Consider the following 18,713-nt stretch of genomic DNA (forward strand, 5'->3'; position numbering starts at 1 on the left):
CAAAGGCAACAACAGCAACAGCCAGAACGACAAAAACAGCAAAAACAACAACGATAGGACAACAACTTGTACGACCTGGTACAACTCTGCACATGAAGGACAATGTAACTGCACAACTCAAAACACTGGCAAGAGCACAAATATACCATGGCATGACAACGAATCTTACAACCTCATAATTACTCCACTACAAACAAGCAAACCAGCTTTCAGGAAAGATGACATACAGAATCGTTACCACAAGCATCGAAAAAGAAAAAGAGTCCAAATCAGACAACGAAGTGATTTGACCTTTTGAACACCTCATGATGACTTCTTGGTTACTCAACCGCAGGAACACTGACGGCGTTCACGAAGCAATGACAACATCAATATCGCCACTTCATCAACAAAAGAAGAAAGCCACTCGACCGTACCAATTCATAAATTCTGGACTCATAAATATTGCTTGGTATTGTATAATCATCAATGTCATCATGACTTGTCAATGTCACTTATCTACCTATTTTGTTCAATTTTCTTTCACCAAGTACAGAAAATATGTAACATGAAAAAAGGGATGTGGTGATATACATCACTGTATATACACAAGGGGTTAATGTAAATACACTACAACTAAGTAACCAGTAGAGGGAGCACCAGAGATGTCATGACATGCAGACATACAGCCATTGGGTCATTACAACAGGACACAACCAATGGGTAATCAGGACACCAAGAGGTGGCATTACCACAAGGGGGCACTTCACAACCCATATTAAAGGACAGGGCACACATGCTCTGCCTCTTTCCACAGACAGACATCTAGAGAGTACATCAGGGTTGATCAGCAGCATCACACCCAGCACGTGGCTTAGAGCAGGCTGGTAAAGATAGACTGAGTTACTACAGCTAGATTAGCAGAGAGTTGAACTCATTTAAGAACTGTGTTAATAGTTCAATAAACAAGTTGAACGAATGTCATAGTCTGGAGCTTCCTTTGTCAAAGCATACATCAAGGAAGCAGCTTATGCTGCACGAAGCAGCATAACACAACAAGGACGTAATTTTTAAATGGCGTCCCGATCTCCGAGGTCCACAAGTAAAATCCCCGACCTCCCCCCCCCCCCCCCCCCCCCAGCCCGAACACAACATGGGAGGGACACCCGACTCCATCCCCCGCACCCTCGAACATGCACGGTGGGCAACCCTGGCCCAATCGCACGCATGCAAAAAATGTCAGCTTGGCACCTTGGCGAGCCAACCTGGCACCGTGGAACTGCCCCTGCCAGCTGGCAGTGCCACCTAGGCACATTGGCAGTGCCAAGATGGCACGCAGGTGGTACTGCCAATATGCCAGGCTGGCACTGCCAGCTGGCAGGGGCAGTGTCAGGGCACGACTCTGCCCAAAGGGCATGCAGCTGGGGGCATCCAATCCCCTTGGAGACCCCCACGAATGCAGATCCACCTGGTCCCCGATTGTGGGGACCAGTACCAAACGGCGTTCGCCCGAGGTCCCCGAGGCAAAGGGATTGAATCCCAAAGCCTCAGGAATCTGCACAAGGTTATAGCCTCACTCTAATATGCAGATTTGCCAAAAAGTAATTTTTAAATGGCGTCCCGATCTCCGAGGTCCACAAGTAAAATCCCCGACCTCCCCCCCATTGCGGGCAGGATTCTCCATGCAACATCTCATGAGATTTTGTTGAATCTCGCGAGGTGGGGCGAGCCAGGTGGATCCTGGGACGGGGTCTCCCAGCTTTCACCGGCCACGCTGTGCTGCATCGAGCTGCTTTATCGGCACAGCGTGGCCGGAAGATCGCGCCCTTAGAATTTCTTTTAGCACTGGAGACTCAACTCAGAGATCGGGCCGCCATTTTGAAAGGGTGCCCTGATCTCTCAGTGAGCTTGTGGGTCCCCCCACCCCCCCACAATGGGCCGGAGTGAGTGAGTCTGGGAAAGTGAGTGAGTGAGTGAGTGAGTCTAGGAGAGTGAGTGAGTGAGGCAGTGAGTCTGGGAGAATGAGCAAGTGTGGGAGGTGAGTGAGTGAGTCTGGGAGTGAGTGAGTCTGGGAGTGAGTGAGTCTGGGAGGGAGTGAGTGAGTCTGGGAGTGAGTGAGTGAGTGAGTCTAGGAGAGTGAGTGAATGTGGGAGGTGAGTTAGTGAGTCTGGAGTGAGTGAGGCAGTGAGTCTGGGAGAATGAGTAAGTGTGGGAGGTGAGTGAGTGAGTCTGGGAGTGACTGAATCTGGGTGAGTGAATGTGTTTGGGTGAGTGAGTGAATCTGGGGAGTGAGTGTGTCTGGATGAATGACTGAGCCTGGGTACGTAGGTTTGGGTGCATCAGTGGGTCTGTGAGATAGAGTGAGTAGTTCTGACTGAGTGAGTCTGGCACGTGATTAGGTTTGAGTGAGTGAGGAAGTCTGGACAGAGAGAGTGGGTGAGTGAGTCGGGAGAGTGTGAGTGAGTGGTTTTGAGTGAATGAATGAGTAAACCTGGAGCGTGAGTAGATCTTGGTGAATGAGTAAGTCTATGTGTGTCATGGAGGAGAGAGAGAACCCTATGACTAGGAGTGAGCTGGACACACACACGCCCTTCCCTCTTCCTCCCTCTCCAAAACTCTATCCACAATGCAGGCCAGGAGGAAAACCCAGTTAACCCGCTTCCAACCCCAGCCTTCGTTTGAATCTTGCTGAGGTCAATGTGGAGTGTGTGCCCCCCGGAGGCAAACACAAGGTCATCGTTAGTTAAACCCAGCTCCTCAGATTGCTTTTGGTCCCAAGCCCTTCCTTGGAGACCAGGATCTGGGGCCTAGTCTAAGGGCAGGATTCAGCCACCGCTTGTGCCTGGCAACGGATGAATCCCACGAGAGCCCCGAATCAGGCTTCGCGCCAGGCACCAGGCCGATCACGAGTTACTCAACTTGCTCCGCTCGACACAATCTGGATACCACCCTAGCTGGATGTGATCCAAATCAGCATATTAAAGGTGCCATTAGTCTTATTTAAATACCTGGATGCCGCTTTCACTCGAAATCAAAGGCTGCGCCTGCGAGACCTCTACTAGTTTTCACAAACGTGGACCAGGCGTGACAGCACCTCAGGGGTCTCGTAGGTTATTGGAGACCCCCGGGTGGTCAGGGACAGGGTAGGATGATCCTCTGGCAGTCCCCTGGCACCAGAGCACCTTGGCTCTGCAAGCCTGCCAACCTGGCAGTACCGCCCGAAATCCAACCTGACCAGGGGGCGGGGGGGAGGGGGGGGGGATCTAGAGAGCAGAGGGGGCCTGAAAGAGGCGTTCAGAGATCGGGGCTGCCGGTCAAAATGGCGCCCTAATCAGTGAGGAGCCATTCCTGCCGGCAAGCTCAGCTCACCAGTGCAGGAAATCAACTGATTTGATTTGATTGATATTTATTGTCACATGTACCGAAGTACACTGAAAAGTATTTTTCTGCGGCCAAGGGAACGTACACAGTATGTACATTGTTGATTATTCTTTTGTCTACTGAGTACATTGACAGTGGTGTATCAACAAATAGTGATTGGTTACAGTGCGGAACAAGGTGAAACAAGAGCAGCATAGGGGGTTGTGAATAGTGTTCTTACAGGGAACAGATCAGTCCAAGGGAGAGTCGTTGAGGAGTCTAGTAACTGTGAGGAAGAGGCTGTTCCTATGTCTGGATATGCGGGTCTTCAGACTTCTGCATCTTCTGCCTGATGGAAGGGTCTGGAAGAGGGCAACGCCTGGGTGTGAGGGGTCTCTGATAATGCTGTCTGCCTTCCTGAGGCAGCAGGAGGTGTAGACAGAATCAATGGGAGGATAGCACGCTTGTGTGATGCGTTGGGCTGAGTTCACCACACTCTGTAGTTTCTTGCATTCTTGGGCTGAGCAGTTGCCACACCAGTCTGCAATGCAGCCGGATAGGAAGTGAGGCTTCGGCGAGTGAAACTTCCCGAGGCCCCAAAAAACGGCAAAGTGTTGGTGAATAGCAGGGTGAATCTCGGCGTAGCAGCTGCCAAGAAACACCCTGCCAAACATGCCTGAATGTGGACTTACTTTCAGTTTGTTCAATCAAGCTCTAGGTCTCTCTAGCTCTGCTTAAGTGAAAAAGCAAAAATGGTTTCATTGGTTAAATCTGTTGCTTGGCACTTTAAATTTTTTTTATTAATTACTCTTTCAGTTATTAATTTATTTCTTTGACATTCATTTTTTAAAATCTCATACTTAATGTTGTGCCAAACCCATCTTGCTGAAATATTCTATTCGTACTGTTATGGGCCAGGGTTTAGAGAATCCCAAAGTATATCATGGAGTTCACCTGACCCACAACTTTTAATAGATTGTGGTATGGGGAGCACACGGCCCACACGACAGGTGTGGTACAGCAGAAATGGAAAAGTATTTTTTAAAGCAAAACAATGCTTATTCTATGAACTTAAGTTAACCTTTTTAAAACATACAGTGAACATCTTAGCAACCAACAATTCAAATATAACCCCCAAAGAATACAACACTAAGTAATCATTTAAGGTTTCCTTTTGACATCCATATGACTTAAAAAAAAATCTTTTAACATAAGCACATCAGGTCAAAGTCACTACTGAGAGCAGTTATTAGTTTTAAATCACCAAAGGGTCGATTTACAGTCTTTAGATTGCAGAGAGAAAGACTAAGACACCTGGCTGTGATTGCAGCTATCCAACTCTGAAAACGAAACTGAAACACACCCTGCAGCAAACAGCCTAAAACTAAAGTAAAAAGCTGACAGACAGCCCAGCTCCACTCATACTCTGACATCACTGATAAACACCCATTTCTTAAAGGTACTCTCACATGACAGTACCCTTCAATGAGAATAAAACTGAATGCCCCCAAACCAACGCGAGGTTGGACAATCCTGAGTTAGAGCAACACTGAATTCATTAATACTAATAATCCTGAGTTAGAGCAACACTGAGTTCATTAATACTAATAAGATTTATGTAACTATGACCAATTCTTTGGCTCCACTTTTTGCTTTCAACATAACCATTTGGCTCCTGCTGATATGAAGCCGACAGTCAATGGAAATAATTCAAATTGAGTATGTGTTGGAGAAATGGACCAAATCCCTGCTGATTCCCTGCAGTGTGCAAAACAACATAGGTAACTGACTTTCCCAGGATCCGAGTCAGTTTGCCACTCAGCTCCTAGTTTGTTTTCCAAACTTTTTTTAATCCTGTCTGGCCCAGTCGTCCAACTTAGACCCAGTGAGATCCGAGTGGTGCAGTGCATCCTCGGGCCTAATGTTGAGGGTGGCTCTCTCAGATGCAAAGAGGCCAGGCTCCCTATTTTACAGCACTAGACATTGTGTACCATGTAAGTTAAACATTCAGTGATGTTTAAAAGTGCTTGCCAGGCCAGGGAGAAGGTAAGTGGGTAAGATTTGTGGAGTTGTTTGCCCTTGAGGGTTGTTATATCATGTCTTAGAGGCTGGGGGAGTGACAGGTCCAGTCTTGGGGTGTTGGTTAGGGCATCGGGTGAAAGGGATGGACGGGAGGGCAATGTCATGCCATATTTTGTGGAAGAGTGTTGTGTCTGGTCCTAGGAAAGGGGTGGGGGGGGGGGGGTGTTTTTGAGTCAGTCGGGCCTCTGGGGTGTTAGGTCAGTCGGGCCTCCGGGGTATTGGGTCAGTCGGGCCTCCGGGGTGTTGGGTCAGTCGGGCCTCGGGGGTGTTGGGTCAGGTTGGGTCCGGTAAAGTTTAACGGTCATTGGGAGTCCAGGAGGAGGTAAGTGGGTAGGATTTGGGGAAAGGGTGATTGGGCATAATGTATATTTAGGGTTGGTGGGTCTGGCCTTGGAGGCCATGGGAGAATTAGTGTCTGGTCGGGTTGGGCCTCGGGAGGAGCGGATGTAGGTCAGGTTGGGCTTCGGGTGATGGCATGTCAGGTCGGCTTGGGCCCAGCAGATAGGGTATCAGATTGGATCGGTCCAAGAAGATGCAGTATTGTGTCGGGTTGGGCCTCAGGGGGATGGCGTGTCAGGTCGGGTTGGTCCTCAAGGGAGTGGTGTCAGGTCGGTTTGGGCCTCAGGCGATGGGGTGCCAGATCGGTTTGGGCCTCGTATGATGGGGTGTTGAGTCCGTCCTTGATGGAGGGGGTATTAGGTCGGGTTGGGCCTCAAAGGAGGGGGTGTTTGGTCATATCACATTGAGGGGATTTGAGGTGGAAAGGATTAGAGTCATCCCTGGTGGATGGGGTGAGAGGGGTGAGAGTCTGGTTTGAGGGCGGGGGTGCTGGGATGAATCCCATGGGTCAGGGAGTTGCTGTCGGGGGTTGTACTATCTTGAGGGTATGTGGAGTCCCTTGGTGTGAGTGTGATTCAGTGGGGGATATGGAGGGAGACACTTTAGAGGTCCGGGGTAGTCCCCTGGTGGGTGGGGGAGTCCAGTAGGGAGGGAATAGTCAGGGTGTAACCTGTGGGCATTGATGTTAGTTTGTGCAATAATTACACACAAAAGTTAGAAGAGGTTTTAATTCTTCTAACTTTTTCTGGATAGCTACTGGTGTAACCCAATCAGAATCATCCAAAGTTCGCATTTTAAATCACATTTACGGATGGTTCCCAAAGCAGGGCAATTGCCCATTGGAAGTTTGTACTTCAGGGCAATTGCTGTGGAAACCTTACCTGTGAACGTTCCGAGGGTAGGCTCCTCCAGTGCATCTTTGGGATATCTTCCCAATACGACGCCCTGGAGTTCGGAAGCTACGGCCCATTGTTTTGCTGAGACAGCAATGTGTAAGAGACACTAGCATCAGTCTGCATCAACAATGAAAAGAACATTTATTTAAATTGTATCAATATTTCTGATTGAGTTCAGACTAAACTGGGAACAACTTTGCAATAGCTTCCTCCATTTATAAAGCTACTATAATTTGCAATGTTGAGAATATAGTGCACTAAATCTATTATTACTTTCAGCTTCTTGAAACTGACAATCTGTTGTGATAATGTAGGAAAGGTCTGATTCTGTTGCGTGACAAATCCCACCTGGCTTGTCTGTTGAGTCTGTACATGTGGCTGCATTGTCTGCTACGGCTTCACCTGACACTGTCTCAGGCTCCGCTTCCTCCGGCTCTGACGTTTGGATCTGACCGTTCTCTATTACTTCCTCTTCATTATGTACTGGTACATCTCCATCTGAAACCAGACCCATCAATCAGTGGACAGAGCAGAGACAACTATGATGAAATGTTATAACAGCAGTACACACATACGAACAGAGAGACACACACACATACACACATGGTCACACACATGGACACAGACACACCACAAACTGTATTAAACGGAAATTCATCGTATAAACAAATCATGATAATTTCCATTGGTAATTAATTAGGTTTTAAATTTAGGAGCACTCGTGTTTGGATGCCCCTCAGCAAGCATTAGTCGTTCATGCACAAATGGTGGGTTTTAAGTAATTTTGGATTTTGGGCGTTGAACCCTGTCATAATGAAGGCAGGTTGTGCTTCAGCATAGGGTTGCACCAAATAAGTTTGGTCAGGGGCTGGGGATATTGGGAGGCTGCAATCTGCTATGGAGGCTGCAATCAGGAGTCAGGAAGACAGGGGAAAGATTGGTATTTCAGAGAGGACAGTGGGACCAGAGGGAAATGTTCAACATTTGAGAGGACATGAAAGTCATGGCGAGGTGGCGGAGGGGAGATCAGGGATTTGGTGATAACAGACAGGGATTAGGGTTATAGCAAGATGTCGGAGATCTTGGGACTGAGATTGTGATAAGTATTTCACTTTTGCACTTATCCGAACATTTGGGCTTGGTTTGCTTGGAGGCAGTCAAGGAGACTGCAGCTCTCTTGTGAAATGGGAATAACAGAATGAATAAAACAGACAAGTTCCCCCCTCCATGCTTCTTATGATGAATATGTCAATTTTTCTGTTTCAATCTTAACTGATGCGATATTACACTCTTCACAGATGATCCCACGTAAGAACAATCCTGTTAACTTCCACCTTGTGCTGTATACACCACCTAAACAAGCCCGATTTAAGATTCCAATATTTGTCCACTTCCATCTTTCACTTTGTGATGTGAGATTCCTACCCTTAGTTTGAATAACTTGTCTTCCTCGGTTTTGATTTGCATGCAAGCTTTTTCCAATTCAGCTATGTTTTACTATAGAACAACTACATTTGTATCATTCAGCATCAAACCTTATATTAAGCCATGCAATCTGTAGAGACAATAATAATCTGCAAGTAATTAATGTTGCAGATTGATAAAGATTTGGACTGGAAGCGGGAGATGTTTTCACTTGGCAGGAATTGGTCATCTTCATATAATCTTTTGATCAATTAACAGGTAGGGGTGCAGCACCCAACCACTGAGAGACAGCCGGTTTCACATGACACTGCAACAGGTCCCAGCGCCATATTTGTAACTGCCAGTCCTGCATTTAAGGGAGCACTGGTAAGGAAAGAAGGGGACAAGGTACTTGGAGTCTCTGCCAGCTCCTCCAACTTTTCAAGTCAGCAGGGAGGTCCTCCTTGTAAGGAGGAATGGGAGGAGTGGTTTCCTTTGGATTCTGAGGTTTCCTGGATGGACAGGGGCTCCTTAGTCCCTCTCCAAGTAATAACAGCAGTGCAAGCAGCCTGGGCCTCCATCAGTGTGTGAGAGCGTTCGATCCTCAAGCAGCCAGAGGACAAGTGCCAAAGTCATCACAAACCACAGTGCAGCAGGGACCACATCCTGATATCCCATCAGTTAAGATTGAAACAGAAAAATGGTCATATTCATCATGGAGGGGAGAACTTGTCTGTTTTATTCATTCTGTTATTCCCATTTCACAGGAGACCTGCAGTCTCCTTGAGTGCCTCCGAGCAAACCACATCCTCGCTCCACCTCAGCTACAGCTACAAGGGAGCACTACGTAGGAGCATGTTCAAGAAATTTAAGAAGAGTCTGTGATGAACGGTTACTGCCTTATCATCATGTAAGGTGATGTCCCCTTTAAGACCGGGCTTGGAACACTGGGGACTCCACCTCTGGCTCCGCCCATCTGGGAGCCATACATAAAGGGCAGCCTCATGGTCTGTGTAGCAATCAGCTCTCGTCTCTAGCTCTAGCATAGTTATGAGTCTAATAAAGCCTTCTTTACAGTTTAATCTCTAAGCGTCATTATTGAGGGTACCTCAGAGTCCATAGCTGCACTCCGGATTCGGGGTGAATAATGTATTTATGCATTTTGCAGTACATCTGGTTTCATTTATTTCTACCTTTTGGGATCAAGTTATATTCTTTTTCTGCAAGGGGCTGTTCTGAGGGTCCAAGCCAGGTGTGACCTGTTATAATATATCTTTAAGCATGCTCCCAATTGAGGGAACTGTGCCATGTGATCCAGCCCAGTTTCACTTTTGGGCCTGAAGCAGAACATAGATGCAGAGCTCTGATGTTGGTCTATACATGTTTATCTAAAACAATGAAGAAAGAAAAATACAACACATGAACAGGCTCTTCGGCCCTCCAAGCCTGCACCGACCATGCTGCCCGTCTAACCTAAAACCTTCTACACTTCCAGGGTCCATATCCCTCTACTCCCATCCTATTCATTTATTTGTCAAGACTCTCCTTAAACGTCTCTGTCATACCTGTTTCCACCACCTCCTCTGGCAGCGCGTTCCAGGCACCCACTACCCTCTGTCTAAAAAAACCCTCGCACATCTCCCCTAAACTTTGCCCCTCGCACCTTAAACCTATGTCCCCTAGTAATTGACTCTTCCGTCTTGGGGAAAAAGCTTCCCACTATCCACTCTGTCCATGCACCTCATAATTTTGTAGACTTCTATCAGGTCCACCCTCAACGTCCGTCGTTCCAGTGGGAACAAACCGAGTTTAACCGACCCTCCGTACCAGGCAACATTCTGATAAACCCTCTCCAAATCCTCCACATCCTTCTGGTAGTGTGGCAATCAGAATTGAACTCTATATTCGGGCAGCATGGTAGCCTTGTGGATAGCACAATTGCTTCACAGCTCCAGGGTCCCAGGTTCAATTCCAGCTTGGGTCACTGTCTGTGCGGAGTCTGCACATCCTCCCCGTGTGTGCGTGGGTTTCCTCCGGGTGCTCCGGTTTCTTCCCTCAGTCCAAAGATGTGCAGGTTTGGTGGATTGGCCATGATAAATTGCCCTTAATGTCCGAAATTGCCCTTAGTGTTGGGTGGGGTTACTGGGTTATGGGGATAGGGTGGTGGTGTTGACCTTGGGTCGGGTGCTCTTTCCAAGGGTCGGGTGCTCTTTCCAAGAGCCAGTGCAGACTCGATGGGCCGAATGGCCTCCTTCTGCACTGTAAATTCTATGAAATTCCAAGTGTGGCCTAACTAAGGTTCCATACAGCTGCAGTATGTCTTGTCAATTTTTATACTCAATGCCCCGGCCGATGAAGTCAAGCATGCCTTCTTGACTACCTTCTGCACCTGCCTTGCCACTTTCAGTGACTTGAGGACCTGTATACCCAGATCCCTCTGCCTATCAATACTCGTAAGGGTTCTGCCATTTACTGTACATTTCCCACCTGTATTCGACCTTCCAAAACACATTACCTCACATTTTGCCAGATTAAACTCCATCTGCCATCTCTCCGCACAAGTCTCCAACCAATCGATATCCTGCTGTATCCTCTGACAGTTCTCATCGCTATCCGCAATTCCACCAACCTTTGCGTGTCCGCAAACTTACTAATCAGACCCTTTTACGTGTTCCTCCAAATCATTTATATATACAACAGCAAAGGTCCCAGCACTAATCCCTGTGGAACAATACTTTAGTCACAGCCCTCTGTTGAGAAAAGCACCGTTCCACTGCTACCCTCTGTCTTCTGTAGCCATGTAAAATGGCCACCTGCAAAGGACCATGGGAATTGTGGTCAATTTGGGACACAGACAGGTACGCAGCCTCTTGTGTATTGTGCAAAGAAACCAGACTTGGCTGAAACTTGTATCCATTAAGAGTCGATCACCATTTCCCCCAGGACAATAGAGTTTGAATCAAGGAGTTACAACAGTAGCAGACTAACCGGCGCCACCCCCCGCCCTCCCCCCCTCCTATTTGGAAAGGCCCACGTGCCTGGGACAATGATAGCTAGGACCCGACCAGCTATCGAGGTATCCGCCCCCTAATTGGCTGAGATTGAGGAGGGTGATCGAGAAGCCTATCGATCCATTGGACCTGGAGTAAGGACCGCCCAAAAGGGTGCGAAAGAGATGAAGGATAAAAAGCCCTGCGCACTATCATAGAAATTACAGTGCAGGAGGCCATTCGGCCCGTCGAGTCTGCACCGGCTCTTGGAAAGAGCACCCTACCAAGGTCCACACCTCCATCCTATCCCCATAACACAATAGCCCCACCCAACACTAAGGGAAATTATGGACACTAAGGGCAACTTAGCAAGGCCAATCCACCTACCCTGCACATCTTTGGACTGTGGGAGGAAACCGGAGTACCCGGAGGAAACCCACGCAGACACGGGGAGACTGTGCAGACTCCACACAGACAGTGACCTAAGCCGGAATCGAACCTGGGACCCTGGAGCTATGAAGCAATTGTGCTATCCACAATGCTACTGTGCTGCCCTCTAGAGACTAGAGATCTTAACAACCTCCTTACCTTGCAGGTCAGCTGTTAGTTCGGGAGAGAGAGAGAGCCAGGACTTGGAAACAGCGCGGGAGTTTGAAAAAGCGCGGGAGCTGCGAGGCAGAGGGGACAGTTTAAAAGCTCACGGCGTGGGTGAGGTAAGTACTGCTTAACAACCTCCTTACCTTGCAGGTCAGCTGTTAGTTTCGGGAGATCAGTTTCGGGAGCATGCCTATTGGCTGACTGTAAATCAGGAAGGATACAAAGGGTGTGGCTGAAGTGCCTTTAGAAACAGAGTGCTGGAGGCAAACAGAGTGTATCTGAGTTTGGGTAAGGCTGAGTTCGGGTAAGAGGTGAGTGAGGGCTGTGTTTTTTTGGTGTTTGGGGTTGAGTTTCCAAAAAAAAATTTTTTTTTTAATCCAAGTAATTAAGTAAATAATTAACTAGTTAAGGGACTTTGGTGCTCATCTTAAGGAGGTGCAGAGAAGCAGACCTGTGAGGGAGTCTCGGGAGCAATTACATCACAGCCAGCAGGTAAGTGATTGGCTTGTGGCTGGTAAGTGATTTTTCTCTCTTTGACTTTCTCTTAGCTGTGTAGTGTAGTTCAAATTTAACTTCAGGTTTAAGTCATGGCAGGAGAGCTCAGACCCGTGTCATGCTCCTCTTGTGAGATGTGGCAAGTCAGGGACCCTTCTGGTGTCCCTGACTCCTTCATCTACAAGAAGTGTGTCCAACTGCAGCTCCTGTTAGACCGCTTGACGGCTCTTTGGAGCATCCGCGATGCTGAGGAAGTTGTGGATAGCACATTCAGTGAGTTGGTCACACCGCAGATTAAAATTACTGAGGCAGATAGGGAATGGGTGACCAACAGACAGAGGAAGAGTAGGAAGGCAGTGCAGGGATCCCCTGCGGTCATCTCCCTCCAAAACAGATTTACCGTTTTGGAAACTGTTGGGGGAGATGGCTCACCAGGGGAAGGTGGCAGCAGCCAGGTTCATGGCACCGTGGCTGGCTCTGCTGCACAGAAGGGCGGGAAAAAGAGTGGCAGAGCTATAGTGATAGGGGATTCAATTGTAAGGGGAATAGACAGGCGTTTCTGCGGACGCAAACGAGAATCCAGGTTGGTATGTTGCCTCCCTGGTGCAAGGGTCAAGGATGTCTCGGAGCGGCTGCAGGGCATTCTGGAGGGGGAGGGTGAACAGCCAGCTGTCGTGGTGCATATAGGCACCAACGATATAGGTAAAAAACGGGATGAGGTCCTACAAGCTGAATTTAGGGAGTTAGGAGTTAAACTAAAAAGTAGGACCTCAAAGGTAGTAATCTCAGGATTGCTACCAGTGCCACGTGATAGTCAGAGTAGGAATGACAGGATAGCTAGGATGAATACGTGGCTTGAGAGATGGTGCAAGAGGGAGGGTTTCAAATTCCTGGGACATTGGGACCGGTTCTGGGGGAGGTGGGACCTGTACAAATCGGACGGTCTGCATCTGGGTGGGACCGGAACCAATGTTCTCGGGGGTGTGTTTGCTAGTGCAGTTGGGGAGGGTTTAAACTAATGTGGCAGGGGGATGGGAACCGATGTAGGAAGTCAGTGGGGACAGAAACAAAAGGCAGGAAGGGAGAGTGTGTAAAGCATGACCAGAGAAAGCAGGGCAGAGAGCAAGGAAAGTCTACATTAAACTGCATTTATTTCAATGCAAGGGGCCTGACGGGCAAAGCGGACGAACTCAGGGCATGGACGGGCACATGGGACTGGGATATTATAGCTATGACTGAAACATGGCTAAGGGAGGGGCAGGACTGGCAGCTCAATGTTCCGGGGTACAGATGCTATAGAAAGGATAGAACAGGAGGTAAGAGAGGAGGGGGAGTTGCGTTTTTGATTAGGGAGAACATCATGGCAGTACTTAGAGGGGATATATTCGAGGGTTCGCCCACTGAGTCTACATGGGTGGAACTGAAAAATAAGAAGGGAGAGATCACCTTGGTAGGACTGTACTACAGGCCCCCAAATAGTCAGTGGGAAATTGGGGAGCAAATATGTAAGGAGATTACAGATAGCTGCAAGAATAATAGGGTGGTAGTATTAGGGGACTTTAACTTTCCCAACATTGACTGGGACAGCCATAGCATTAGGGGCTTGGATGGAGGGAAATTTGTTGAGTGTATTCAGGAGGAATTTCTCATTCAGTATGTGGATGGACCGACTAGAGAGGGGGCAAAACTTGACCTCGTCTTGGGAAATAAGGAAGGGCAAGTGACAGAAGTGTTAGTGAGGGATCACTTTGGGACAAGTGACCATAACTCCATTAGTTTAAAGATAGCTATGGAGAATGATAGGTCTGGCCCAAGAGTTAAAATTCTTAATTGGGGCAAGGCCAATTTTGATGGTATCAGACAGGAACTTGCAGAGGTAGATTGGGGGAGACTGTTGGCAGGCAAAGGGACGGCTGGTAAATGGGAGGCTTTTAAAAATGTGTTAACCAGGGTGCAGGGTAAGCACATTCCCTTTAGAGTGAAGGGCACGGCTGGTAGAAGTAGGGAACCCTGGATGACTCGAGATATTGAGACTCTGGTCAAAAAGAAGGAGGCATATGACGTACATAAGCAACTGGGATCAAGTGGATCCCTTGAAGAGTACAGAGATTGTCGAAATAGCGTTAAGAGGGAAATCAGGAGGGCAAAAAGGGGACATGAAATTGCTTTGGCAAATAATGCAAGGGAGAATCCAAAGAGATTCTACAGATACATTAAGGGGAAAAGAGTAACTAGGGACAGAGTAGGGCCTCTTAAGGATCAACAAGGACATCTATGTGCAGAGCCACAAGAGTTGGATGAGATCCTGAATGAATATTTCTCATCGGTATTCACGGTGGAGAAAGGCATGGATGTTAGGAAACTAAGGGAAATAAATAGTGATGTCTTGAGAAGTGTGCATATTACAGAGGAGGAGGTGCTGGAAGTCTTAAAGCGCATCAAGGTAGATAAATCCCCGGGACCTGATGAAATGTATCCCAGGATGTTGTGGGAGGCTAGGGAGGAAATTGCGGGTCCCCTAACAGAGATATTTGAATCATCGGCAGCCACAGGTGAGGTGCCTGAAGATTGGAGAGTGGCGAATGTTGTGCCCTTGTTTAAGAAGGGCAGCAGGGAAAAGCCTGGGAACTACAGACCGGTGAGCCTAACGTCTGTAGTAGGTAAGTTGCTAGAAGGTATTCTGAGAGACAGGATCTACAAGCATTTAGAGAGGCAAGGGCTGATTCGGGGCAGTCAGCATGGCTTTGTGCGTGGAAAATCATGTCTCACAAATTTGATTGAGTTTTTTGAGGGGGTGACCAAGAAGGTAGATGAGGGCAGTGCAGTAGACGTTGTCTACATGGACTTTAGCAAAGCCTTTGACAAGGTACCGCATGGTAGGTTGTTGCAGAAGGTTAAAGCTCACGGGATCCAGGGTGAGGTTGCCAATTGGATTCAAAATTGGCTGGACGACAGAAGGCAGAGGGTGGTTGTAGAGGGTTGTTTTTCAAACTGGAGGCCTGTGACCAGTGGTGTGCCTCAGGGATCGGTGCTGGGTCCACTGTTATTTGTGATTTATATTAATGATTTGGATGAGAATTTAGGAGGCATGGTTAGTAAGTTTGCAGATGACACCAAGATTGGTGGCACAGTGGATAGTGAAGAAGGTTATCTAGGATTGCAACGGGATCTTGATCAATTAGGCCAGTGGGCCGACGAATGGCAGATGGAGTTTAATTTAGATAAATGTGAGGTGATGCATTTTGGCAGATCGAATCAGGCCAGGACGTACTCAGTTAATGGTATGGCGTTGGGGAGAGTTATAGAACAAAGAGATCTACGAGTACAGGTTCATAGCTCCTTGAAGGTGGAGTCGCAGGTGGACAGGGTGGTGAAGAAGGCATTCGGCATGCTTGGTTTCATTGGTCAGAACATTGAATACAGGAGTTGGGACGTCTTGTTGAAGTTGTACAAGACATTGGTACGGCCACACTTGGAATACTGTGTGCAGCTCTGGTCACCCTATTATAGAAAGGATATTATTAAACTAGAAAGAGTGCAGAAAAGATTTACTAGGATGTTGCCGGGACTTGATGGTTTGAGTTATAAGGAGAGGCTGGATAGACTGGGACTTTTTTCCCTGGAGCGTAGGAGGCTTAGGGGTGAACTTATAGAGGTCTATAAAATAATGAGGGGCATAGATAAGGTAGATAGTCAACATCTTTTCCCAAAGGTAGGGGAGTCTAAAACTAGAGGGCATAGGTTTAAGATGAGAGGGGAGAGATTCAGAAGGGCCCAGAGGGGCAATTCCTTCACTCAGAGGGTAGTGAGTGTCTGGAATGGGCTGCCAGAGGTAGTAGTAGAGGCGGGTACAATTGTGTCTTTTAAAAAGCATTTAGATAGTTACATGGGTAAGATGGGTATAGAGGGTTATGGGCCAAGTGCGGGCAACTGGGACTAGCTTAATGGTAAAAACTGGGCGGCATGGACTGGTTGGGCCGAAGGGCCTGTTTCCATGCTGTAAACTTCTATGATTCTATCTGTCTCTTTTCGGACCGGTCTGCGTGCGACCAACTGCAGCAGAACAACCAAGTTCAAGGACCCGCGGCCATTCCTGAAGGACGAGTCCAGCTGAGACGAACCCAACCACTTCCAAATCGACCACGTGGACCCAGATAAATGCCTTATCTCGCAGTGCCGGTCACTGAAAGTTAAGTAAAGGTCATCTTAGACATTAGGTGAGTTTAGTACGGAGCCGTGTGTTATTGCATAAAGATACAAGTCTTCCGTTCTTAATAAACTGTGTTTTTGAGCTAACATATTGGTTGTGTGGTCATTTGGTTGCTATAAGAAACAGCTTGTGGTTCACCCCAAAGTAAAGAAGGCACCATTCATTGGCGACTCTGACGGGACATCGATTAGAAGTGACTCTATTACTCCGAGGGATCCCACAACTTTGAATTAAATTGGGAAAGAGAACAAACCACAAGTTTCATATCAGCCAAATAACCGATTTTCGGAAGTGTGCACGAACTGCATGCGTAACTAACAGGGAAGGGTAAGGTAAACTCGTCAGACTTGCATGCAAATCTGGAGCTGGTTTAGCACAGGGCTAAATAGCTGGCTTTTAAAGCAGACCAAGGCAGGCCAGCAGCACGGTTCAATTCCCGTAACAGCCTCCCCAAACAGGTGCCAGAATGTGGCGACTAGGGGCTTTTCACAGTAACTTCATTTGAAGCCTACTTGTGACAATAAGCGATTTTCATTTCATTTCATCTAGAGGGATTGTGAGGAATATAGCCGTAAGCCGTACCCGTTGTTTGATCATCTCCTTATTACCCCCTGTTCCAAAGTTTAAGTAGAGAAGAGATAGCAACGCAGATGATAGGGAAGTTGATGAACCCACAGCAGCAATCCAAGGTTACAGTAGTTGATAAATCAGAGCAGTGCCCCAAATGGGAGGATGTGTTGAGAAAGTATTTAAAGGGGAAAGGATTTTTCAAATTTTTGTGCAAACACCGAGACAGGTCCAGGAAAGATAGGATAGACTTGGTGGGAGAATCTTTGTGAGATATATAAGAAAAACGCAGCCAAATTTAGAAAGCCAATGGCAATAGTGTGATGCTTGGCACAGTTGCGAGGCATCGAGGAGGTAATCGAGACGCTCCGCAGACAGTTAGCAGAGAAGGAAGAAGAGAATGTGGGAAACAGTAAAGAAAGTGAGAATATTATTGAGGAACTCCGGGAGAAGTTAGCCACTAAAGACAGGGAAATCACCGATGTTAAACGTGCCCACCAGTCTTGCATAGTACACCTTAACAGCTTTCAGAACCAGTACGACAAGGCCTATCAAGATACACAGCACGCAGTCTTGATAAGAGAGGAGACTGAACACCAGGTCACCCAGTTAACAAAGAAATATGCCGATTTACAGGCTGCTTTAAGAGCGCTCCACCAGTCCACTAAAGAACAAAGGCAGAGCACCGTTGACCACGTTAAATACCAGCGGAAAATAGATAAGCTCCAGTCATCACTTTCAGTTCAGAATGGTTTTATGTGTACCTTCGGGACAGATGAGGAAGAGATGGCAGACTGGGAAGAGTTAACTGAAAGCGCGCAAATGTATGTCAAAAGAACAGAAAGTCAAAAGCAGCCGCCACGTATCCCAAAAAGAAAGTCACCGGCAACACAGGTCGCACCAACCCCCACAGCTTCCCCGACACCCATGGATCCGGTCATCACGGAAAGGAGAAGGGATCAGGCAGGCCCAGATATCACCTACACCACCCCACTTTCGGTAACTCAGTTGAGGGACGCTTGCAGTAAGATTACTCCATTCCAGCCCACCGCAGACCCGCAGAGCTTCTTTGAGGAGGTGCGCCAACAAAAGGTTATGTACGGATTAGATGAGAGGGAGGAAGTTAAATTGATAGTAATGAGCCTCAGCCAGTCGGTAAGGTCAGCTTTGCCAGACCCCCAAAACGTAGGAGGAGGAACCCGAGAGTAAATGAAGGCCGCAATATTAGATGCTATCGATACAACAAAGGGGAACCGGTAGAGGGTCTAAACAAATGTAGGCAAAAGAGAGGGGAACATCCGACCGCCTTTGCCGGTCGCCTCTGGATACATTTCAAGGCAGAATACGGAAAATTAGACTGCGCTCACTTCGATGAGGAAGACACCACTAAATTAGTTTCACATACCACTGAAGCAGGTAAAAAGGCTTGCGTGAATTATGACCCGGCAGATACCACGCATAATGAGATTTGGGTACTTAGACGCCCATCCAGGGCATGGGAACAATCACTTCAGGATCAGATGGACCAGAACGCAGTCGAAGCCACAATGTACCAGTCAGAACTAACCAGGAACCCGCATGGATAAATGGGGGCAGAAGAGAGGAACATTTCCCCCGAGAACAGTACCCCAGAGCACATGCCCCAGCCCACACACCACGAGGTCCATGTTACACTTGTGGACAAGTAGGACATTTTGCCCGCGATTGCAGACAAAATGCCCCACACCACCAACGACCCCAACAGCCCAACCCCCCACCCAGAAATAATAGGCCAGACCACGATCGCCAGCCGTG

General features: G+C 47.7%; 1 protein-coding gene across 1 annotated transcript in view; it reads right to left on the reverse strand.

Annotated features, from left to right (window-relative positions):
* Positions 1–18,713, reverse strand: part of LOC140405579 (phosphatase and actin regulator 1-like) — a gene marked incomplete at its 3' end in the record, with an annotated part of 649,269 nt that overhangs the window by 534,394 nt on the left and 96,162 nt on the right. Inside the window, exon 4 of the mRNA XM_072494136.1 lies at positions 7,005–7,154. Coding sequence (XP_072350237.1) covers positions 7,005–7,154 — 150 coding nt within the window. The remainder of the gene's footprint in view (positions 1–7,004; positions 7,155–18,713) is intronic.

The sequence above is a fragment of the Scyliorhinus torazame genome, unplaced genomic scaffold (genome assembly GCF_047496885.1).
Source record: "Scyliorhinus torazame isolate Kashiwa2021f unplaced genomic scaffold, sScyTor2.1 scaffold_91, whole genome shotgun sequence".
Taxonomy (NCBI): domain Eukaryota; kingdom Metazoa; phylum Chordata; class Chondrichthyes; order Carcharhiniformes; family Scyliorhinidae; genus Scyliorhinus; species Scyliorhinus torazame.